The sequence below is a fragment of the Chanodichthys erythropterus genome, chromosome 21 (assembly GCF_024489055.1).
Source record: "Chanodichthys erythropterus isolate Z2021 chromosome 21, ASM2448905v1, whole genome shotgun sequence".
NCBI classification, from domain to species: Eukaryota; Metazoa; Chordata; class Actinopteri; order Cypriniformes; family Xenocyprididae; genus Chanodichthys; species Chanodichthys erythropterus.
Genome location: NC_090241.1, coordinates 21724626 through 21750409, shown reverse-complemented (window position 1 = coordinate 21750409; position 25784 = coordinate 21724626). Strand labels below are relative to the sequence as shown.

The 25784-nt window shown below is 36.7% G+C and overlaps 1 protein-coding gene across 1 annotated transcript in view; it reads right to left on the bottom strand.

Annotated features, from left to right (window-relative positions):
* Positions 1–25576, bottom strand: part of ghrhrb (growth hormone releasing hormone receptor b) — a 52276-nt gene extending 26700 nt beyond the window's left edge. Inside the window, exons 1-3 of the mRNA XM_067374140.1 lie at positions 25268–25576; positions 14533–14641; positions 3070–3177 (exon numbers count right to left, since the gene is read on the bottom strand). Coding sequence (XP_067230241.1) covers positions 3070–3177; positions 14533–14641; positions 25268–25351 — 301 coding nt within the window. The 5' untranslated portion in view covers positions 25352–25576. The remainder of the gene's footprint in view (positions 1–3069; positions 3178–14532; positions 14642–25267) is intronic.
* Between the last annotated feature and the right edge of the window lie 208 nt (positions 25577–25784).

Here is a 25784-nt window from a genome sequence, read left to right as displayed (position 1 = left end):
CAGAGCATGCCATCTGTTGTTACAACCAAAGACTATAGACCCCTTAAAAGTTTGTAAACATTGCAACGTTTCCTGGTGGGCGGGGCTTAGCTGGAGGCAAAAAGAGATGCTGGACTCAATGTTGACAAGCGTAAGCTAGCATGTTTTAGGAGGGATCTATTAAACAGATGCAGAAGAAGGTTCAGAACTGTCCGAATATGTACAGTCACTGACTCTACGGGACAGTGACAGCTATTTTTGTAAAAATCCAAGTTTTGGATATTTCCTAGACAACATATGAATGACTTTTGGGTGGTTCAGGGAATTTTGTCAAGGCTTATTGTCTAATGTAACCTAACGCTGGGCTAACTATGATTATGGCTAGCAATGTGGATTATTTTAAGAGACCATTCAAAGGATGGCACACATATCTATCGCTGTATGTTTGTTTAACATTTAAGCTAGCTAGTGCGCTGAAAGTTGACGACTTTTCACCTATAAAACAGAAACTTGCTGATTTGTACTAGATAAAACCAACACACCATTACATATGCATCGATTATTTTACCTGATATGAAGTGTGCACTGCAAACACGAGTATTATTTATGATTGTCTCCGTCCAGTCTGTACGCCGTATTGCATTCAACCACAATTATCTTTTTGATTTCTGTGAAGGAATGTCTGCCGGGATCTGGTAAAACTTTAGTTTTGAACCAAAAGTCCTGTTCCTTCTATTCTGGCAGCCAAAAACACAACAAGACGACATTTTAAAGTCAAAACCTCAAACTTTTAGCACGCCTGCTATGAGTTCTTATTTATGTTTTGCCTCCAGCTAGAGCGGTGACGTCACAGTGACGTAGGCGATTAAGGGGTCTATAGAATAACACAAGACGTGTCACTCGTATTGTTTTGAATGGGAGAAAGTGTAACGCGCAATATGGCGGAATAAGTCCCGCCTTCTAAATAAGAGCCAATCGCGTCACTGCAGCGGCCGTTAGAAGCACCGACTCGAGCCTCCAAAATGAGGCACAAGAGACGTGCATTTAGGTCTGTGCATGCACATTAGCTTGATCCAGCATAAAAACAGTTTTTTTTTGTCATGATTCAAGTGAATGATGAGACAGTTTTTGTCAGATTTCATTAGTGATTTCAAATATGAAATTTAATCGAAAGCTTGGCAAACAGCTTTGGAGCTGCATGATGCCCAGGATGCCCGAGAGGCGTTTCAAAGATGGCCGAGTGAAATGACTTGTCTTAAAGGGACTTGTTACAACTAAGCTCAGAATCATTTAGAGAGAAAATATCAGAATCAATCCAGAATCACTGTATTGCAAATCGAGAATCCACGTATTGTCCCAGCCCCATTACTTAACCCTTTCAAACATAAGTTTAAAATATTCTGGTTGAGCCCCCAGCGCAAGTTTTTCAAGGTGACTTATTTAGAACGTGTCACTTTATTGTTTCCATGGCGACGCATCATTGCCACAATTCCGCTGTGTGACTGTGCTTTTATTTCATTTTTCAAAATATTCACAAACTTGTTATTTATAACAAGAAATATGTGATATTCCGATTGTCAAACATGTGTAAGTGGATGCGTTTTGTTGTTTAAACGCCTTTATAATAATCGCATTAGTTGAGCAATATGTGTGATGGGTGCCGCCATGTTAGTTTGCGCCGCAGTTCAGAGAATCACATCTGTTGGATTTACAAGAAGTGTATTCATCCACTTCCCTTAAAATGCATGGAAGTAAGTTGCCGTGAACTGGGAGAAGAATAGAGTAAACTTTACAGTCACTTATACTATGTGTATCTGATATGAATAAAACACATCATCTATTATAATGGAAATGATTATTGCTGCTTTCATAGACATAAGTGTGTATTTTACATACACTAAATGTATTGTTTTGTTAGTACTTATGTATATTTAAATGTCTGAAACCTAAAATAAACATTATGTGGCTGAAAACACTGCATATTTGTGATATCTGACAAGCGCTGAGAGCGTCTGTCTCTGGTTTAGCGCCAGCCAAAGCACGCAAGCACATTTGAATTTAGCGGTTGATCACGTGACACACTGAACGTTCTAATCACATCAGTGTGACTGATCACACCGGTATGATCGTACGCGTCAAAGGATTAATAGTTTGTTTTTTACAACTTCATTTCACCATAAAAACAAAAGCTAAATTAACTATAATATGACTGTTTAATTGAGTTTATTTAATATAAAGACAACTTCAAAAGAATATTTATTTGTTTCTTTTATTATTTTCAATTGGGAGTGTTATTTGCTTTTAGTCAAACTGAACAAAACAGATTTAAACTGGAAACCTTGATTTTCTATTAGATCATAAATAAATGATACACTTTTTTTAGTGTGTCATTACAGAGGCAACAAAATAAGATTACAAAAGTTAACCTTATTGTCCTCTGGGTATCCCTGCCCACCAAACCTCATTGACCCAAAATCCCACTTCTCATAACTTACATTAACCATCAAATATCTTTAGATCGGTGGTGATTGTGAAACGTTTTGAGTTCAGGATGGGAAACATTTGTCATCTTGTGACTGATAATGTCCTCCTGAATGAAACAAGTTAAGAATTGTAATGTGTAAAAAATTGGTACCAATTTTGACAACACTTAAAGTCCATCATGAGTACAATTTTCTTGCTCACATGTTGCTAAGACATATTGAGAAATAACTGTAATCTACTCAACCCGTGAAAACAAATACACTCAGTGTCCCTAAGCAACTATTAACAGAGTTTATGATAGCCGGATATTCAGAGCTCTAGCTATGAATTTACAGAGCACTCATGATGTTTCTCTGTGTACGTTTGCCTTGTCACTTTTATTGCCCTGGGTTGATGTGTCAGTAAAGACTGTTTGCCGTGCTTGAGTGCACGCAAGAGACCAACTAAAAGGGTATGATCTGGCAGGAAACATGCATGATTTTTGGCAGTGGTTTAAAATGACATTCAGTCTTAAAAATTAACTTTGTTCATCTAAAATTGTGTTTCTCATTGACATTTGGTAACAGCCATACTAAATAATAATAAAAGAGGATAAGAGTAGCTTACCATGATTGGGTGCAAACAGCTGAGACACTTCGGAACAGGAGACGTTGACTACCTGTCCAACTTCTGCCCTGTACCAGCACCAAAGTTCATCCCAGTTGGTACTGCACCCTGAGATACACAACAATGAATAACTAATAAGCAGATACATCAAATATTTTCAAAACATAGTAATCTCAAAATGGTGTTCTGGGAGATATTTTTGTAATTATGAGGAAGATGAATGGACAAAAAACATTTAAGAATGTTCTGCTACCATTAAGTTATGAAAACATTATTTCCGAATATTCTCTGAAATGTTCAAAACGTCCCGTTTATTAAACGTTTTAAAAAGTTTTTTTCTTGGTTAATGATGATAAAATGGAATGTTCTCTTAATGTTTGTATAATTTGGTAATATTATAAGAATATTACACTTGAAGATGATTATCCAAAAAGTCAAAGTAAATGAAACAGCTAGCGCATAGACAACCGACAACTCAAAGAAAAGAGGGCTATACATGGTATAAACAAGCAACAAAATTAGACAAAGGTGAACTAAAATGGTAACTATAGCAACAAATGAGAACATATGACAAAACATTTACACGACACCATTTTCAACTAAAACTGAAAACTTCTGATGAGTTTTGTTAGTTCATTTACACGACAATGCCATTTTGAGGGCCTGAAAATTCAAAGTGCAAGTTTTTGAAAATGATACCATTATCATCTCCATGTAACGTTGTGCGTCGTGTAAATGTACCCTAAGAACACAGGAACCAAAGAGCTAAATGAAAACCAAAATAAGAGTCCTTGAAACAGAAGTATATAAACTAAATATGACAATGGGAGCATTACTTTTGAATGTTCTCTGAAAATTCAGAAACAAATATAACATTTAAAAAACATTAAATGAATGTCCAACTGAAATGTTTCAAGAAAAAAGTCCCATGAATTATGTATAAATAACCTTTCCAGAATTGTAAGAATGTTCCCCTTTAGACAGACAGACAGACATAGAGCATAGACACGCTCTCGCATAGAATTTATAAAAAGGGTTAGATAAGCATCTCCACAGTTCATGGGTGAGCATCTGTCTGAGGAATCTAAGAACAGTGGAAACCGAAGCTGAATGAACGAAGAAGACTTTGAGCATAATGAGAGCCACAGGGATCATATTTGGTCATAAATATGACTGCCATGTCTAAGCCACGGATCTTATTTCCACTGCTCGTAGATCTATATACTCAATAACAACACTGGTGTACGTGTGCATGTACTAAAAAAAAAAAAAAAAAAAAAAAAAAAAAAAAGGAATGAATTGAAACAAAATAAAATAAAATCACTAATACTGAAATAATAAACAATAAACTAAAGCTAAATAGAAATATTTAAAAAAAAAGTATCACAAAGTTAGTATCACATAAAATTACTAAAACTTAAAATGAAAATATAAAAATAAAAGCTAATTTAAATAATAGTATATGAATACTAAAATAACACTGACCTACTGTACACCTGTTATACCACTGTTATAGAGTAAAAATGTCTTACCATTATTAAAATAATTTATTCACTGATCACATTCAAGAAAAAAAAGATCACAATCAGTCCATAACAACACCTGGCATCAGCCAGCCAACAACATCCTTTGAAGTAATGGAGAAATATTTAAGAGAGAGAGAGAGAGATAAGACTGAACATCATAGTGAGAGATGGGAAAGTATAGGAGAATGAGTGTGAAACTCTCTGGCATACACAGACATTTATGGAATCTTGGGTTGGCCCCCACAGGAATGAGAAAGACTTTGAAGGCCTGATGCCACCTCATTAAATGTAAGTATTATCAAAGCACCACTGAAAAAAGCTACACATTTATTTTTTATGGGCAGGCCATCTGACTGCCTGTGTTGCCTGACAGGACAAGTAGAGATTTATTAAATATGATTTATGAAATATGAAAATTGTACATAGAATTTGAGTACAGTTTATTAAAAAAACAAAACAAAAAACAAAACAAACAAAAAACACCCTTTAATATAGATTCTGCTGTTTTAGAAGGTTCTGGGTATCTATAATGTATATCTAAAACTCCAACATGTACAGATTGGATGCATGCTTATGAATGTTAGCTGTCATTATTGGAACTCAATCAAACTTAGCTGTGTAAGAGAACTACAAATCAACAGCATCTCAACGATAAATGTGAGTGCACGGTCACAGACTCTGCAATATACTGTATTGATCCTTATGAAATATGGCATTTCCGCTGAACTCTCATATTACCTTCACTCAAATCATCAAGTATTCTTGTCTTTAAAATCTTGAAAGGATGATATTAGCAATGAACATGGCCTTCTGCGAAGTCACGAAAGTGTAATATTCAAACATGAATGATAAATCAAGGAGAAGCATGAGATATTTGGAGAAATATACTACAACAGATCACTGAACCAATCATTAGCTGTTACATCAATCAGCAGAATGATTTTTGATATTTTATAACAAAATACTTTCAAAGTGCTGGTCTTTCTATTTTATTTTTCTCTCTGAAGAAGTTCCCTCTACATTCAGAGAACTTCTTGAATGCATTCAGTGTTTTCCTTTATTTAAATAAAGTATTTTCGTTAAAGGGGGAGTATCACACACAGTTTCTGCCAATCTCATGTTAATCTTGAGTACATATAGAGTATCCATGCTTCATATCTCCGAAAAGTCTTTAGATTTGTCATGTTTATAAAAGATAGACACGCTAAACCGAGTCTTTCCGGAAAAAGCAGAGATCCTGGAGGCGTGCCTGCCGTCAGTGCCGTGGGCGGAGCTAAAGAGTCACGAGCGCGTGCACCTTCTGTGTAGAGAACAAAAACATTTGTGTTGTTTACATTATTATGCACTTGCGCACCGATTGCCATAAAACACTGATATCTGATGCATCTTTACTCACCACCCGTGATCTGCAAATCCAGCACCAAACTGGGACTGGTTTACAAAGTATTCATCACCGAAATCCCGGGAACAAACAAACATACGTGCACAACTCCGTTGCTGCCCCGGAAAAACAAACTTCATCCTCTTTTCCCTAAACGCTGGGTCCTTTGGGAAGCTGAAAAAGGTAATCTTTCCCTCACAACCAAAAACACACTCTTTTGGTGACAGGAGCTGCATCTCATTTCGGAGGCTGCGTCCTCCGGAGGTCACATTTGAAGGCTGAATACTTCATCAAGAATGTCATATTTAAGAAAAGTAACTGTAATAAAATTGTCTGATATTCATTGTGAGGTGTAAAATACTGTAATTTCTTTCTTACGTTGCAATCTAAGGGTTATATTTCTTAAATGAGACTGCCTCGATGATGGGTGCAGCCTTCAAAGGGTGCAGCCCCTGAATTGGGACACAGCCATTGTTGAAAAATCTCTCGGCTTCCGTATCCTGAATGAAACATGTTGATGGGCGTGCTCTTGCTCTTGTTCTGGGTGATGTGTGTGTGCATGCTTATCAGGGAGAAGTCCCTATACAAGGAATTCCACCCTTTATTACGTGATAAAGGGCCATACAAGAAAAAAACTCTCTGAAACCTGTACCGAAATCGGAAGTAGTCATTTGGCACAGAAATACTCCATCACACTAGTGATGCGCAGGTCATCTCATAACATAAAAAATTGTCACTGTATTTGCGGGTCGGGTCATTAAAAAATAAATAAATAAATAATCAATGTATGTTGCGAGCAATTCCCTATAGCATATATTAAATATTTGGGAATATCTATTTTCATATTTTATTAGTTTTTTTTGATAAAGTTACAATACGAAGGCCATAACGTAACTTGCGTGATGTCCCCAAACCTTTGGCGTCATGAAAGCGGCGCGCCAAGCAGCTCCCGCCGCCAGCCACGACAACAAAAACGGAAAATAAAACAAAATAAAATGCTACATTGAGGGCCAGTTTTTCTGGGACAGAGAGGACACTCTAAGTCAATCGCCTTTCCTGTGCTTGCCAATGTGTCAAAAATGATTCTCTGTATCCCGGCCACAAGCGCATCAAGCGAGTGCACATTCAGCTCTGTTGGCCGAGTGCTGGAGTCTAGGCAAAATAAACCCCGGTACAGTGGATGCCATTCTTTTTTTTGCACAGTGAACATAAAAACGGTAAATGAACATTTCCGTGTGTTAAATAAAACAAAAGTTCAGTGGTTATGTTGTGTTGGCTGTAAACGGTAGTCCTATACAAATCTGAAAGGGATATATAAAACACTTAATGTGAAAGAGCTTAACGTGGCTTAATTTACTAAGGCAGTGTTATTAACAAACCAAACTTAGTAAATAACATACAAATAAAGCATACTATATAGAATAATTGTTTTGTGCAGAATTTGATCTTTGATCGCTGACTTAGGCTACATTAAGGTGATAGAGAGGATTTTTTCGTTGACTGAGAATCCAAAGATTGTTACTGAGTGTTTGAAATGAGCGCATGCGTAAGAACAACCCCCTCCTTCACAGCTCATTTCAAAGGAACGCCTCCCAAAACTCGTGCACGAGTATTGGAACACGAGTGTTTACCACCGGCATTCGCTGTGTCGTGTTAGTGGATTTATTATTTTGGCTCACCGCAGGTAACTCGTAATCTGCAGTTATTACTCCTGTCTCCTGACAAAAACATTGCATAGAGCACCTGTGGAGTGTGGAAAGTTACTGGAGCGCGCAGCCGCACTCGTCTCTCACAAGGAACGTCATGGCAGTGATTGACAAGCCAGAGGGCCAATCCGCGCACGTCTCTCACAAGGAACGTCACGGCAGTGATTGACAAGCCAGAGGGCCAATCGTTTACACAATGATCGCGTAAACGATTGGCTGATGTTTTTAAGGCCGTACCTCGTGCACAGATGATGTATATTAATATTATTCCGTTCAGTGCACCAAATAAATAGTCTTTTATCAGTTAGTAAAGACAGTTTCAAGTAATATTACAAAAATGTATAAAACAAAACATCCTCTTTAGCACCTTTAAACAACGCTAATTGTAAAAATAGATACAGTGGTGCGGGGTGGGCTGGGGCGGGCCAAATGATTTCATAAAAGCGGGACCCGCGCATCATTACGTCACACGTCCATTTCGTGTTTTGAAACTTTGGCCATGTTTAGCATGAAAATTCAACTCTTCAACAGTGTAAATAAGTCAGAATACATGAAATAGCATTAAATATCCCGTGTTGGAGTTTCTGTGTTAATAAAGTTATGTGATGTCAACTCAATGTGGTGTATATTTTGTTTAATGTATTTGTTTGTCAATACATTTTATCTTTTGAGACAGTGAAAAATAAATGATTGTTACTACAATTAAAAATAATTGCACCAACAGTTTGCAACAGCTGCCTCACTAAGCTCTGAATATGCATAAACATAGTGGATATGACACTACGAATTACTCAAGAAAGAAGTGTGTCAACTCCATGGGTGCATCACATGTGAGTCATATAGTGGCACTACTCCCTAAGCCAATAATTCCAATAGAAAAGATCCCTGAGCTTCAATGCCCTAAAGCAGGGGAAGTTTCGGCTGTTATGCCTTCCTCCCTTGTACAGCCACAAAAGCAGAGAAGACAAAAAAAAAAGATGAAGATGTGTATTGCAGGCACCCTTTTATACTCAAGCACACATGCTTCAGACACCTGTCTTGCTGATGCCATTCCCCATAGCATCAACTCCATGACGCAGCGTCAAAATTCTACTTTAAAAAGGGGAACTAAATCATCACATGATGGTTCTATCGGAAGCATCTGACAGAATCCTTTAAGGTTCTATATAAAACCCTTTTTTTAAGAGTGTAGAAAATGTTGTTTTTTTTTTACAGTTTTTTTTTTTTCTCAAACATTTTCTTGGTATAATTTTTCCTTATTTTTATTCTGTATTATTCTTTATAGACAGTAATTTCATACAGGGGAACATACTGACTGAACACCCACCTGACCCTTAAGCAGTTGCAACTGAGTCCTGCCCTGCCGCTTTCTTCTCTAACTTAGTGTCAAGCTCAGTCCGCACTGTAATACATCAAAAGAGGGACATGGCGCCTGCCCTCCTCCCCTCTGTAAGCGCAGTGTTAATTAAAGTCTATGTGGAGCAGGAAGTAGAGCAACGTGGGTTTCTATTAGGGACTCAAGGACAACATTTACACCTGCACTGATTACTGACTTCTAAAAACCTCTCAATATGTCTGAACTCGCCAATGCTCTACAAACTCAGTCAAGATGGAAACAAGATGCCAATACTAGCTCATCAGGCCAGGGAGGTCTAATACCTGAAGAAAGCTATCCATTAGTATTCAAAAAATTCATCTCATCCCTATCAGTTCTTCACCCAGCTTGTTTTGAGCCAATCGTCTGAACCATAGATTTGATTAATTACTCCACCGCAGGAAATTTAGTAATCACAACATTAATTGGCTGATGATACCACAAGAAAGTTCATAGTCCAGCAGGAGACAGGGAAAATATAAGTCCATTTTACACTTTTAAGAGCCCTCTAAAACATATTATATACTATAATATTATAAAAATATTAAAGGGGACCTATTATACAAAATGCAATTTTTATAAGTAGTTTGAATCCACAGATGTTTGTCCACAGTGTGGGTAAACAACCAGCCTATAATGGTAAAATTCTACCCACCAAATTCAGTGATACGAGATCTCACAGAGACTCGCGAGATCAAACATGACTTGAGAAGAAAAACAAATGGAGGACAATCAACATTTTCAGCAGGCTTTCCTGCCACATTCTGCTTTACAGTGAAAAACAAAATAGAAAAAAAAAATAATAATATGGGTGATCTTTCTCAATCACTTTCATGGCATGTTTGTGGCTGTCAAGTTAAAGAGCTAAAGAAGCACGAACCATCCAGTAAGTGACGCTTGCTCACTCTCATTGGCTATTGTGGGTATCACGTCAGAGGCAGCCCGATCAAGAGTCGTAAATATCAAACATGTTTGATATTTACAATTTGAGATAGGGGATGCTCTGTCTCGATCGGGAGCAGTTAACTAATCGTAATGACACCATACAATAGAGGATTTTTTGGACAAAAATCATTTGCGACAAGCCTCAAATTGGGCCACATCCCTCCCCCTACTTTTGTAATGATCATCAATGGAAAGTATGCTTTAACAAAACAGAAATATATACATTTATATTTACTTACAACTGTTATTTCTGGTCATCGATGATTGGCTGAGAGGTATTTCCAGCAATGCAATAATCTACCAGTATTACCACAGGACCTGTTTCACCATTTGTATCACTTCAAATATTGTTATAAAATAGTGTATATAATATATGTTAAACTTCAAATATTCATTTTATTTTATTGATAGAGTATTATACTGGAAACTCATAACGATTTCCATTTAAATTTCTTATAATATGTTTGCTCCACTAACTTAAGAAAGGAATTGGTCTCATTGACATTTGTCATGCCCACAGAGGTTGCATTCTCATTTGTTCACTTTTATTTGTATGGTATGAGACAGCGACTGGGTCACTTCTTACTCTGCCAAATGGAGTCTCTTGAGAAACTATAAGATACACAGTTGATGTTTTAGAAAAATCATTTTGTTGCATTAAAATCACAGATCTTTATAGACAGATTGTGGTAGTGAAAATTACTGGAAAGACATTCCCTAGGCACATCAGTTTTCAGAGCAATTCAGAATCTTTTATATGAGACTACATATGCTAAATATAGTTTCAATGCCAACAGAGAGAAATGATAATGAAATTCTGCTTGAAGTCTACACAATTAGGTTACTCAGAGCATACAAGTGCAGCATGTGGCTAATATGAGGATTTATAATGGTTTAGCATAATAAGTTATTGTTAGTCTCAAATCCTTTCAGACTTTAAAGCCACTCAGCGGACAAGAGTTTTATTTACATACAATAGAAGGCTGTGTCCAGTGGGTCTACAGTGTTTATATTTAATAAACAAAACTAAATATTAAGCAGCATCGAATATTCATGTGCCTCATCGTTCCAAGCCATTTTGATGTGTGTGTTTAGTAGTTAAGAGAATTTGGGTGTCCAAACTAGTCTATAGAAATAATTTCATAAAGTTTACCGAGGGTGGTACAGATGACAAGACAATATAATACTCTGGGGAAGTCCATATGGAATAACTTAAAGTGGTGGAAATGTCTTGGAATTAAATAAATATTCTTTGTACTCTTATCAGTTTTGTCCAACAATGGAAGGGACAACAAAGGGTCAGGACCCCCGCACTTTTGATAAGCGCTGCTTCAGTCAGTCACACTATTTTATTTTTTAGCTTAGGATATTTTTTTTTCAAATGAGACCATTTTCATTTTCACGTTTCTTTGAGCTTTCGTTCATAAACAATCAACGGAAATGTGCTCTCGAATGGAGAAACACACGATAATAATAATAATAATGAGGCATTTATATAGCGCTTTCCTATGTACAACTGTACAACCAAAGCGCTTTACAGTCATATCAGGGGTCTCTCCTCATCCACCACCAGTGTGCAGCATCCATTTGGATGATGCGATGGCAGCCACAGTACAACGGCGCAAATGCGCTCACCACACACCAGCTGTAGGTGGAGAGAGAGAGTGAAAGAGCCAATTTAAATGGATGGGGATTATTAGGAGGCCATGATTGGTAAGGGCCTATGGAGGGAATTTGGCCAGGACACCGGGTTTACACCCCTACTCTTTACGAGAAAAACCATCAAACCATCGATCAAAGCGTGCTAACGTTTTAGGACAGGTCAATGGTATATAAATCATGCCCGAACGTTAGCGTTTGTCAATCAAGCCAAACCGTCCATTCAGAAACTGAGAAATTTGGAGGCTGCTCTCTCAGGTTGACATGCGAGCTGGCTTGACTGAAGTTTTCGTGAGGATTTATAGTTTATGGACTGTTTTGATTTCGGTAAATACATCTAGAAAGGTAAAAGCATTGTTGGCATCTATAAAAGAGATATCTGAAAGCGAAACTAAAGTGATATTGCCTCGTCCAGTGAGGAGGATGCACAAGAGGATATTGGTATGTGTATAATGTAATACTGCATTTACAATGCTTATCAGTGGCGTGCACTTTGATCGTGAAAGTGAAAGTGCCCTTTGCGGTCGCATCGCGGTGCCCCCGTGTTCCCATTTCTCCTGATGCCCATTACAATTTCTATACTTAATTTCCCGCAAGCCTTTCAAAGAAACTCCATGAGCGCAGAAAGACGCGTTCGGCTCATGCATACGTGCATCGCCCGTGGTCAAGTACAAGCCACTTCACAGACACAGATAGTTGCGTGTTCTGAGTTAACACTATCAGAGCGTAAAAATACGGGATATTTCATGGGAAAATACTAAAACGGGAAGACAGCGGGAAAAGAGCTAAAATACGTGAGAAACCCGGAAAAAATGGGAGGGTTGACAGCTATGGACATATCAAATGTTTAAACTGAGAAAATGTATAATTTTAAGGGAAAAATAAGTTGATTTTAAATTTCATGGCATCAACACATCTCAAAAAAGTTGGGACAAGGCCATGTTTACCACTGTGTGGCATCCCCTCTTCTTTTTATAACAGTCTGCAAATGTCTGGGGACTGAGGAGACAAGTTGCTCAAGTTTAGGAACAGGAATGTTGTCCCATTCTTGTTTAATACAGGCTTCTAGTTGCTCAACTGTCTTAGGTCTTCTTTGTCGCATCTTCCTATTTATGATGCGCCAAATGTTTTCTATAGGTGAAAGATCTGGACTGCAGGCTGGTCATTTCAGTACCCGGATCCTTCTTCTACGCAGCCATGATGTTGTAATTGATGCAGTATGTGGTCTGGATGTGTCATGTTGGAAAATGCAAAGTTTTCCCTGAAAGAGAAGACGTCTGGATGGAAGCATATGTTGTTCTAGAACTTGGATATACCTTTAAGAATTGATGGTGCCTTTCAAGATGTGTAAGCTGCCCATGCCACACGCACTCATTCAACCCCATACCATCAGAGATGCAGGCTTCTGAACTGAGCGCTGATAACAACTTGGGTTGTCCTTGTCCTCTTTAGTCCGGATGACATGGCGTCCCAGTTTTCTAAAAAGAACTTCAAATTTTGATTCGTTTGACCACAGAACAGTTTTCCACTTTGCCACAGTCCATTTTAAATGAGCCTTGACCCAGAGAAAACACCTGCGCTTCTGGATCATGTTTAGAAATGGCTTCTTTTTTGACCTATAGAGTTTTAGCCGGCAACAGCGAATGGCACGGTGGATTGTGTTCACCGACAATGTTTTCTGGAAGTATTCCTGAGCCAATGTTGTGATTTCCATTACAGTAGCATTCCTGTATGTGATGCAGTGCCGTCTAAGATCATCCAGTTTTCCAACCTTGACCCTTACGCACAGAGATTGTTCCAGATTCTCTGAATCTTTGAATGATATTATGCACTGTAGATGATGATAACTTCAAACTCTTTTTCACTCAAAACTCCACTATTTTTCGCCGCAGCATTGGGGGAATTGGTGACCTTCTGCCCATCTTGACTTCTGAGAGACACTGCCACTCTGAGAGGCTCTTTTTATACCCAATCATGTTGCCAACTGACCTAGTAAGTTGCAAATTGGTCCTCCAGCTGTTCCTTATATGTACATTTAACTTTTCCGGCCTCTTATTGCTACCTGTCCCAACTTTTTTGGAATGTGTAGCTCTCATGAAATCCAAAATGAGCCAATATTTGGCATGACATTTCAAAATGTCTCACTTTCAACATTTGATATGTTATCTATATTCTATTGTGAATAAAATATAAGTTTATGATATTTGTAATTTATTGCATTCCTTTTTTATTCACAATTTGTACAGTGTCCCAACTTTTTTGGAATCGGGTTTGTACTTATAAATATGACAATAAATAAATAAATAAATAAATAAACAAACAAACAAGTATGTTTATCCATGAAGAACCTTAAAAATGACAAAGTTGACTAGGCTGTTAGGAAAATACAAAATCTCAATACCTCTGAAAAACATTAAGTCTCTGTCTACAAATATTAAATATGATGTATCTAAAAACCTTAGTGGGTAGAATTATGCTTAAAATATGATTCATTATCCTTTGATCTCTGACAATGAAAGTACAATGAAAGGAGTTGTATTGATCCCTTCTCCTGATCCTCACCCTTCATCAGCAGCCAGAATCGAACAGCTTCTGTTTGAGTTACTGCCTTTAATCTCCTAAATCTCTATACTTGATTACATCCTATAATTACCTTGCCTGACCTGACCCATATAGGAAAGTGTAATGCTTAAAATTGTAAACCTAGTTTTCAGCCTACCATCCAATCAGAAACACGATTAGTCTGAGATTCTTTTAAATCATGTTCACCTCAAAAAGTGTCTTATTACCAATGAGCAAATGGGTAGATATTAAGGACATAAAGAGATGTAAAGTAGTAAGGAATGAAGTAGTTCCGATAGGTGAGCTCACCTGTGATATTGTTGCTGTTGTGGGCCTCTTGCCTTTGTGTGCGAATGCATTGCTCTTGAGCCTTCATATGCTCAGCCACCAGAGCACATGCTGGATGAATCGTTTCCACCTGTGAATGTTGATAAAAGAAAAAAAAAAAATGTGTGAGGCAAATGAAATTACAAACTGCAGTACATATTAAGAAACCGCATAAACATGCTGAGCCCATTACAGAAAGATGGTGAAAAAGCAATTTCATAATTTAAGTCAAATTGACAATGAAATCAGGAAAAATCATTTGTTTCTAACATTATTTGCTAACAGCTTGGACATTTGTTTAGACTCCATTTGTGTTCCACAGAATAAAGATCACATGCGTTTGAAAAGACAAAAGGAGGAAAGTTATTTTTCGGGTTAAAAGATTCAAAATACATTGTATACCCCATCTATGTAGAGGATCTAAATATTTATCAGACGAGACTTAGAAAAATCTCGTCAATCAGCCCCAGCCACAAACCAAAATTTGTCTACAAAATGTCATTATCTCTGAAGCAGCCATTGAACCCATTTGAGCCTCTTATGCCATCATTTACTACAATTAAATGCATTAGAGATGGAGCGAGAAATAAAGAGAGAATGACTATATTATAAGAGGTGTGGGATGTTGTCTCATCGACAACATAAAAAGGAAAAGTTGCTTCTGTTTCACCTCTTTGCTGCATAAAAAGACCTGTAATGGCCACCCACTTATTCCTGAGAGGAATGAGAGAGAGTCAGAGGTGGGTGAATGCTAATGATCCGATTAAGCCTGAGGTTACAGTGGAACGAGCAGTAGAAACAGATCCAGGAGTTCCTGAAACAGACTACGCATCTCCAAAGGAAAATAGAGATCGTGAATCACAACAATACTAGAAAACGTGAATTCTTGTATTTATTCTAGAGGGACGCCTCAGGGGTCTGTGTGTCATATCAGTCATCCTCTATGTGTAAATCAAATCAATAGTATGACGTCAGTATGGAAATCAAGGTAAACATTCCAGCTATGTTGACTATTATTCATCCAGTGGTTGACGTTGTGTATGTCCCTTTCACTGGGCTAACAGGCAGAAATTAATGTTATCAGGACATGAGTTGATGCAATGAGTGAGAACGCTAGTGTGAGTGTGTTTACAAAAAATCTGCGTGTTTGCTTGTCTATTTGCCTGCAAGTGCTTGTTAGTGCTTATGTTCTCTCCAAATTCAAAACCAGAACAGATGGTTGCACTGTTGGTTTCAGTGACCTCTGTCGCCTGCTGGCAGGCAAGATAAGAGAGGAGGCATCGTGAATGAGTTTGGGAAGTTTTCTCAGGTTTAGTTAGAGTGCATTTGTACAACAAAAGAAAAGACTCTCACAAACATGTCTTGCACATTTCAAGCTGAATTTGAATCTTCAGGATGGAAAACTGCTTTCAAATACCTAGCCTAAACACCCATCTTATAAAAGCAGAAAAACTATTTAAATAACAACATTATGCAATTTAGTGCTGTTATCGGACCATAAATTTAAAGAATATTATTGGCTGATGCTTTGAAAGGACTCCATATCTGAATGAATTTTTATCTATGCAAAACACTGCTGGGGTGATTTTCGACCAATTATATTGGTGATGGATTTTTCAGCATCTAACCATTGTACACAATATAAACATGTTATATAGATTACTGTATACAGTCAATCATTTAAACCAATAATGATTAAAAAAAAGCAAAGTAAAAGTAGTCCTTTCCAATCCTCTTCCTATTAAGTCATTTGAAAGCACAGCGAAAGTACATTCAAACGTGTTGCTATTGGTCACAAGACATTGTACATGAGTGTCAAAGGAATTTTATGTCATTAACATCAAACTTGGAGAAAGTTTTTAAATGAGATTTGAATGCTGTGTCAGAAAGGAACATTTTCAAGGATTAACAACTTAAATTTGTTCCTCACAAACATATCATATGGCTTGGGAATTCTTGAAATGTGTTGCACATTAGAATGGACTGCTTTTGTTATTTTAGATCCTTTTGTGTTCCATAGAAGACAGGGTTTCACCAACATGAGGGTGAGTAAATCATAAACCCTAAAAGTTTATTCTTGGCTAATGATAAACCCAAAAAGGCCTATCTGTGGGTAAACGAATCGATTACTCTGAAATGAGCTGAATACGACACTAGAGTAACATTTGGTAGTACTGTATAGGATAAAAATAGCTAGACTGAGATGCATTGCTCAGATATAAAACAAATTATAATTTGAATGTATAAAATTTACCTTTATATTTTTACATTTGCGTTCTATAAAAATATCATTTGCATAAGAAGAAAGTACTTGGTCATTTTGGACTTTTAGCTGTTAGGGAATCAACTATAAGTTTTTGCATTTAAACACCAGACAATAAAGTTGCACTTTCAATTTTAGCAGTTCTTAAACCTCTCCTAAAAATTTTACTTCATAATGAGACTTGTCTGTATATTTGTATGGTTGAGTATTTGTGTAAAAGAAGACATTGAAAAAAAGCAATGGTTTGAAAAGAAAAAAAAAAGATACATTGTGTTTTCAAGTTTGCCTATGCATGCGTAAAAAGAGACTGAATATTCAAAAGACTGATGGAGATTTGTGTGGGAAAATTTGGCAAGAAACTGCTGCGATTATTGATTTTTTTTACATCAATGAATGCACAATATTTTCATTTTTAAACACTTGCAGTCTGTATAATTCATAAACACAACTTCATTCTTTATAAATCTCTCCAACATTGTAGCATTAGCCGTTAGCCACGGAACATAGCCTCCTCAAACTCATTCAGAATCAATGTAAACATCAAAATAAACACTGTACTTACGTGATTAGACATGCAGCATGACGAACACTTTGTAAAGATCCATTTTGAGGGTTATATTAGCTGTTTGAACTTTTTTTATGTTGTTTAAGGCAAGTGCGAGCTATTGGGGCGTGGAGCACCAGATTTAAAGGGCCACACACCCTGAATCGGCTCATTTATAATGATGCCCCAAAATAGGCAGTTAAAAAAATGAATTAAAAAAAAAAAATCTATGGGGTTTTTTGAGCTGAAACTTCACAGACACATACAGGGGACACCTTAGACTTATATTACATCTTTTAAAAAAAAGTTGTAGGGCACCTTTAAACCCAAGCACAAATGTCCCTGTCATTTGCACAAATCAAGGCCAAAGCTAATCTTGGACATACAGAAACTGTGAGGGGAATAGTAATGAGGAAAGGCCTCTATGCACTACAACAAATTTAATTTGAGTGTCAGGGTGAGAATGAAGCACTTGTGACTAGGGTTGGGAATCTAATATTGATTCCAATTCTGGAATCGGCTACTTGAGGTCAGGATACTTGTTACAAAATTACAATTTTGATTCCTCTTATGCCTTTGTGTGCATTTTAATGACTTAACCATTCAAGTGCAAGAAGACCCATACGCTATTTTCTGTGCTGCACATACACTGCGTTCCAAATTATTATGCAAGTGACATATCAGTGAGATTTCAGTACAATAAACATTCAGATTTTAGTTTTTCTAAGAAAATGTTTGTTTGTTTATTTATCCATGTCTTTTTGGATAACTGGTATCAATCTCAGACAAAATAATTTGCCAGATCTATGAAAACCCTACTTAGAGGTTGTGCCACATTATTAAGCAAGTCACAGTTCTCATGCAATATGGAGAGGAAGAAAGATCTTTCTGAAAATGAAACACATGAAATGGTGCAATGTTGTGCAAAAGGCATGAAAACAACTAATATTGTGTGAAACTGAAGGGAAATTATCAAATTATCATAAGATATTTGAGTGGTTTAGAGCACAGCAGAACTCGGATAGATAAAGGCTTATTAATGAAAGTTCCTGTCAAAAAATTAATTGTATTAAAAGGGCAGCTATAAAAAAGCCAGTGTTGAGCTGCAAACAGGTATTTGAAGCTGCTGGTGTCTCTGGAGTCTCAAGAAGCTCTCCATGCAGGCTGGCAGTTGTGCGTAAAGATGCATTTCAGCCACTCCAAACCAAACCTCACAAACAGAAACATTTACAGTGGGTTTAGAAATACATGAAGACTAATTTTTAAATAGTTTTATTCACTGACTAATGCAATACTACAATGGATGGTCTAAATGGAAGGATTTCTGGATGGTTGGTGAATGGCCACCACGTTCCAACAAGACTGCGACGTCAGCAAGGAGCTGGTGGGTGATGATTTGGGGTGGAATATTGGGAAGTGAGATGGAAGGTCCCTTTAGGGTCTCTGAGGGTATTAAAATGACTTTTGCAAGATATGTGAAGTTCATAACTGGCCATTTTCAGCTATGGTGTAAAAAGGAGGATAGTGCCTTCTGAAATACAATGTACTATACACTATCCCATGCTGCAAAAAAACACCACAGCAATAAAACTGTTTGAAAATGTATTTCAACACCCACTGTAAATGTTTCTCTCTGTGAGGTTTGGTTAGTGGTGTCTGAAATGCATCTTTACGCACAACTGCCAGCCTGCATGGAGAGCTTCTTGAGACTCCAGAGACACCAGCAGCTTCAAATACCTGTTTGCTGCTCAACACTGGCTTTTTATAGCTGCCCTTTTAATACAATTAATTTTTTGCACAGGAAATTTCCTTAATAAACCTTTATCAACCTTTATCTGACCGGGTTCTGCTGTGCTCTATAATACTCACAAATCGTATGTTAATTCGATAATCTCCATTCAGTTTCACACAGTATTAGTTGTTTTCATGCCTTTTGCACAACATTGCGCCATTTCATGCTTTTCATCATCAGAAAGATCTTTCTTCCTCTCCATATTGCATGAGAACTGTGACTTGCTTAATAATGTGGAACAACCTCTAAGTAGGGTTTTCATAGATCTGGCAAATTATTTTGTGTGAGATTGATACCAGTTATCCAAAAATACATGGATAAATAAACAAACATTTTCTTAGAAAAACTAAAATCTGAATGTTTATTGTACTGAAATCTTACTGATATGTCACTTGCATAATAATTTGGAACGCAGTGTACATCCAAAGTGCATGCACAGAAAAGGTGATTTTAAAGGGTTAGTTCACCCAAAAATTAAAGTTCTGTCATTAAGTACTCAACCTCATGTCGTTCCAAACCCATAAGACCTTCGTTCATCTTCAGAACACAAATTAAGATTTTTTTTAAAGTTATTTTTTATTCTCAATAGAAAGCAATGAAATTACCACATTCAAGGTTCAGAAAAGTAGTAAAAACAATGCTATTTTTGTTGCAGCGCTTCCAGGTTCTATGTCAGAATGCATGTGTGTGATGACGCAGGAGCTGGCCAATACTGAGCCAGTGTTCGGCCGTAAACACTGAACTGCATTCACTGCGTCAACTGCGCAGGAGTCTGACAGGGCAGAGAAGAAATTGTTGAATAAAGTCGTTAAAGTCGTTGTTTTGTTTTTGCGCACAAAATGTATTCTCATCGCTTCTCATCGCTTTAATACCTTTCTGGACCTTGAATGAAATTTGTGTTGATTTGTGTTCCGAAGATGAAAGAAGGTCTTACTGGTGTGGAATGACATGAGGGTAATTAATGACAGAAATTTCATTTTTGGGTGAACTAACCCTTAAATGTGATTTTAAACATTGAAGCGCAAGAAGACTACACTGTTTTCTGTACTGCTCACACATCCAAAGCATGTGCACATAAAGCTGCCTCTAGTGTATAAAGAACATGAAGCTGATGTCACGTGTTGAGTTCTGGGTAACTGTCTTGTTTAGACGCCATATTGGACTGCACCATCTTTCTGCTAGTGAGTTTAGGGCAGGATTTTGACTTTCTGTTGTAGTTCATTGTAAGTCATTCCCGCTACATCGAGAATTCCCATAGTAACTCACATCATCGTTCAGGGAGAAAACTGGACAATCTAATGCTTTTTTTTGGCCTTTTGTACAAGTAAAAACACCAAGGAAAGCAGGAAAGAAGATGCTGTGTGAGTAGCAAATCTATTAATGTCACTGATTATACCCGCTGCCTATCACTCAATAAAATAATCACATTGCTGAGTGTTTTGTATTTTGTTTGGTTTAATAGTTAACATTACCTTGCGAGTATGACTCTCACTTAGCTTATGAATTATAGCATAACTTGCTTGCAGTCACTGCAAAACTGTTCACAAGCTTCTAGGAAATGACAAGCTGTCATTTGTTGAAATAAATATATTTTTACAAAAATAGTGTGTAAGTGTTATTTTCTTTATTAAGTAATGGACGGCATAACATTTGCGAAGGACGTTTACACGAGTTTCATGGGGAATAAAGTATCAATTGTGAAATGTCAATCTCCTCCGTGAAGACTGTCTGGTATCAATAACTCAATCTAAGTGAGCTATCCCTATTTGCTTCGTACACAACGCGTTACAGCAGGAATCTCTACACAAGGAATCATGCACTAGTGATATAAAACACAGGTCTGTTAAGACAAGAGCAATACTTTTAAAAAGGTAGCCTAACATTTTTCTGACAAACAAATCGCTCCCAAATCAGAAATGAGCAGCACAGTAATTACTGACACAGTAACGGATAGGCTATTTAAATAAACGAAATAAACTAAAAATAACGAACTGTAATAAATAAAGAACACACCGTCCCAGTAAAATCTCACGTTTGAGTTTTAACAAGCTCCTATATTTCGCAGTAGATTCATTTAGATTGATAATAACGCGTAAAAAGACTAAAACATTTTGTTGCAGGGAACACACAGTAGGCTAAGAAGAAAATATATGCAAGTAAAAAAATGTTGGATTCCTTAAAACTGTCCATCATATTAAAAATGGCTAGGCTATAAAATTTAAAAAAAAAAATACAATACAGTATTTCACCAGATTTTATAGTGTAAACATATTAAAGCGCGAATGAGAGCTGTTTCGCGAGGGGGATGCCAGGGGTGCAAAAAGAACAACAAAAGAAAACGAGTATTCGAATTTGAAAATCGAATACCAACCTACCAAACGAATATTCAAATAATTGAATATTCTGGTTCAGCCCTATAAAATACCTTCTCTTCCCTGCAAATGATAAGATGAAGAATGTGAATATTTAAATTCAAGCCAAAAACAAAACAGTACACAGGTATTTGTATTAATTTCGGTATAAGTAGCAGAGCGCGATCCTCCTAAGATATTGATCTGAGTTCTCTTCCGTGTCTTTTTGCACTGGAACAGACAAATACACACAAAAATGTCAAAATATCCTCATAAACACAGTCGGTTAGTTCTTAAGTGAACGTAAACAGTTGAAAAAAGAAAACATGCAACAGTATATTGGATCCATGCAGCTCTTAAAGTGACAGCAGCCTAATATTCATGTTGCCGTCTCTATAATAGCATTAAACAAACAAAGGAAAAGAGAAAATTCACTTGCTGATTTTGTCTGAATAACTTTTGTAAATATATACGTAATGTATACTTTATAAAGTGCAGTGTTATTTTACATTTGATCACAGTTTCTGTACCTGAATACCTTAAAGGTGCCATCGAACGTTTTTTACAATATGTAATATAAGTCTAAGGTGTCCCCTGAATGTGTCTGTGAAGTTGCAGCTGAAAATACCCCATAGATTTTTTTTTAATTAATTTTTTTAACTGCCTATTTTGAGGCATAATTAGAAATGCGCCGATTCAGGCTGCAGCCCCTTTAATTGCTCACGCTCTCCGCCCTCGAGCTCTCGACTCTATATACATTGCATAAAGTATTCACACAGTTTCAAGTATTCAAAAAGTTCACACAGCTAATATAACCCTCAAAATGGATCTTTACAAAGTGTTCGTCATGCAGCATGTCTAATCGCGTACATATGGTATTTATTTGGATGTTTACATTTGATTCTGAATGAGTTTGATAGTGTTCCGTGGCTAACGGCTAATGCTACACTGTTGGAGAGATTTATAAAGAATGAAGTTGTGTTTATGCATTATCCAGGCTGCAAGTGTTTAATAATGAAAATAGCAACGGCTCTTGTCTCCGTGAATACAGTAAGAAACGATGGTAACTTTAACCACATTTAACAGTATATTAGCAACATTTAGAAAGACAATTTACAAATATCACTAAAAATATCATGGATCATGTCAGTTATTATTGCTCCATCTGCCATTTTTCGCTGTTGTCCTTGCTTGCTTACCTAGTCTGATGATTCAGCTGTGCATAGATCCAGACGTTAATACTGGCTGCCCTGTGTAATGCTTCGATCATGGGCTGGCATATGCAAATATTGGGGGCGTACATATTAATGATCCTGACTGTTACGTAACAGTCGGTGTTATGTTGAGATTCGCCTGTTCTTCGGAGGTCTTTTAAACAAATGAGATTTATATAAGAAGGAGGAAACAATGGAGTTTGAGACTCACTGTATGTAATTTTCATGTACTGAACTCTTGTTATTCAACTATGCTGAGTTAAATTCAATTTTCAATTCGATGGCTTTAAAACACTATTTCAATCGTATCTTTGTTCAGTTGTATTTATTTGTGCGATTGTTACTTTGTTCATTTTTAATTACTGAGTGTTTACTTGTCTTTAATATTGCTTGAAATTTATAATGGTTATTCTAGTTTTTGCTATGGTATTTTTAAACCATATGCAAAATTGTAAGTGTTCTTTAGCCTGTTGATTTTTGATCATGGTATTCAGCAATAATGAAATGTTTTGCAATAAGACTCATAATAAATGTGAATGATATCTTCGTTTTGTTTTTTTTGTTTGTTTTTTTATTATTATTATTTGTTTTGTTTTTTAACCTTATTGGATTCGAAATTAGGAACTGATAAGAACCTGAATTGATAAGCAGAATCTGAATCATTAAAATAAGATGGTGACACACCTGGGCAATAAAACACTTAAATTAAACTACTTGGGACTTTTGATTGCATCCATGTGGCACTAAAGGTCCCCAAAAAGTCAAGTCTCCTATCTTGCCAAAACCAATTACAGCACATCTGCCGATAAAGGCTGCTTAAGGTCACCTCCATGTGTCTCCCCACAAATTTACATTTCTTTTGCACTGATAAAGTGTATATTATTGGCCCAAAAATTCTGCAATAAGCTAAAAATCCCTTTTTGTTCTCGCTGTCTTTATGGCTGCATATCTAAATATCTTAGGTAAATAGACACATGTTGTCTTCAATCACTCTAACCTCTGCACTAACCTGCTCAGGTGACCAGATCAGAAATGTTAAACATGTTGAGAGGATAAATGAAGAAAGAAAAATAACTGACCGATAAGGATCCTGTTATCAGTCAAATAGCATCCAGTGGCCCCCAGGAAGAGGCTCATGAACACATGGAATCATTATTATAGGAAATGAATATCCATTCAGGGAAGGAAAGCCATATCATTAGAGGGAGTACCAAACAACAACTACATTTAATTACAACATTGATTTGCACTCTTCTTTGTGGCCTGTGCTCCTCAGAAATTGAAATAGTAATCCACCTTGGACTTTTTTTTAGAAGGCCAATAAGTCGCATAAATTGCGTGCTTAATTTTCATGATGGGAACCTGATTTAGCCACTTGAGTTAAAATATGTCAATGTTCCTGTACTGGAAATGGTCATCAAAACATCATTAAAAGGAGACCAGGATCTCAGGTCAGTACAGCTAATCAAATCAACATCTGTGACACATCAGCACATTAAATATAGCACTGGACTGATCCCAAGAGAAAATAGTGGCAATCAAACAGCATGGATTACACTTCATCTACATCATTAGCTCAGTATGATGCCGTTTAAAATAAATTTATCTTTTGTGTATATCTATTTATATTTATTCTTTCTCAAGGAAATATTGGGTATTAAAAAATCAGGTGTTATAAACTTTTAACTTTTATAACATGCAACTCAAACAGCATACAATGTACTATGTCTAATTCAGTGGTGCAGTGCCATGTCTTTTAAAATAAGTCAATCTCTCTCAAAATAAAATCTCATATGAATCTGGAGGCAAATGTCAATAAACTTTAATGTCAGGGCCATTATAAAACACTTTTAATGTGACCTGTCATTCAAACAGCATACACTAAGTGGTGTCTTCAAAAATAAATATGCAAATATCTCTCAAGGAAATCTCACCTGGATCTTGAGGCAAATGCTAAAATTTGCCATGAAATACTTTAGGAAAGTCGACATGTTATTAAAACAGTATGTTTTAATTATCTTGCAGTTATGCACACAGCATTTAAGAGCTTATATTAATTATGAATATTTGTACTTTTAAAATTAATTTGTCAAACAAAAGGTGATTAAAAGATGGTGAAAAACTTAAAACATTATTATTTACATTTTTATTTACTTTATATACATTATTATTAATTAAAAAGCCCATGGACATGTTATGCAACTACAAGCCAAATGTATTTTATTGTCAGGGACATAAAAAAAAAAAAAAAAAAACTCTTAACATCTATCATTTCATTTCTGACATTTAGAAGTTTTTTTTCTTTCTATTCTAGCCCAAAACAGAACTGGCCACAGTGTAAAAGGGATAATCAAATTGCTCTGACTACTTGATTTCAAAAGCAAGTCTATAATCAAAGATGAGAAAATCACGACCACTGCACAGAACACCAAGATTTTGGAACTCTGGAATCTCAATTTAAAAAGCACAATGTATACTGCGCACGGTAACAATATTACAATATTTGGTACAGGCTAAATGTACAAAGCACAGGATCTCACATGGATAACTTACTGCTTTCCAGATGCTCTGATGAATCCCCAAACTCAGTAAAACCGCGACCAGTCTAATGGTTGACCAAGTTCTGAAGGGAAACATAATTAGGACTCCGGTATAATGGGAAAGAATGAAGTTTGTTACTGTCTAACCAAATAACGCAGAAGCCTCTGCTAGATCTCTGGATGTTTTCCAGAAGTCTCGATGTCTCCAACCATACTGTGCGCTGTCGTTCAGCTCAAACGCTCAGTCCTACATGTCTTATAAAGCTCGCAATAATTGTAATTGAATCATGTGTCTCTCCCTCATAACAGCCCGTAAACAACCTGTCGCTGTGACTTCCCAGCACACACTGGGCAGGAGAGTGGCGCGCGTGGTGAAATGAAGGCATAGTGCGCCTCCCCTTTACGCTAAAAATGAGTTCGCCAGCTTGCTAAACTGCTAGTGACTAAACTCATTAGATAATCTTTGATTTCCAGTGGTTTTTATTACAACTGTTTGAGAGAAAACAAAAGGTTTTTAACCAAATACCAGC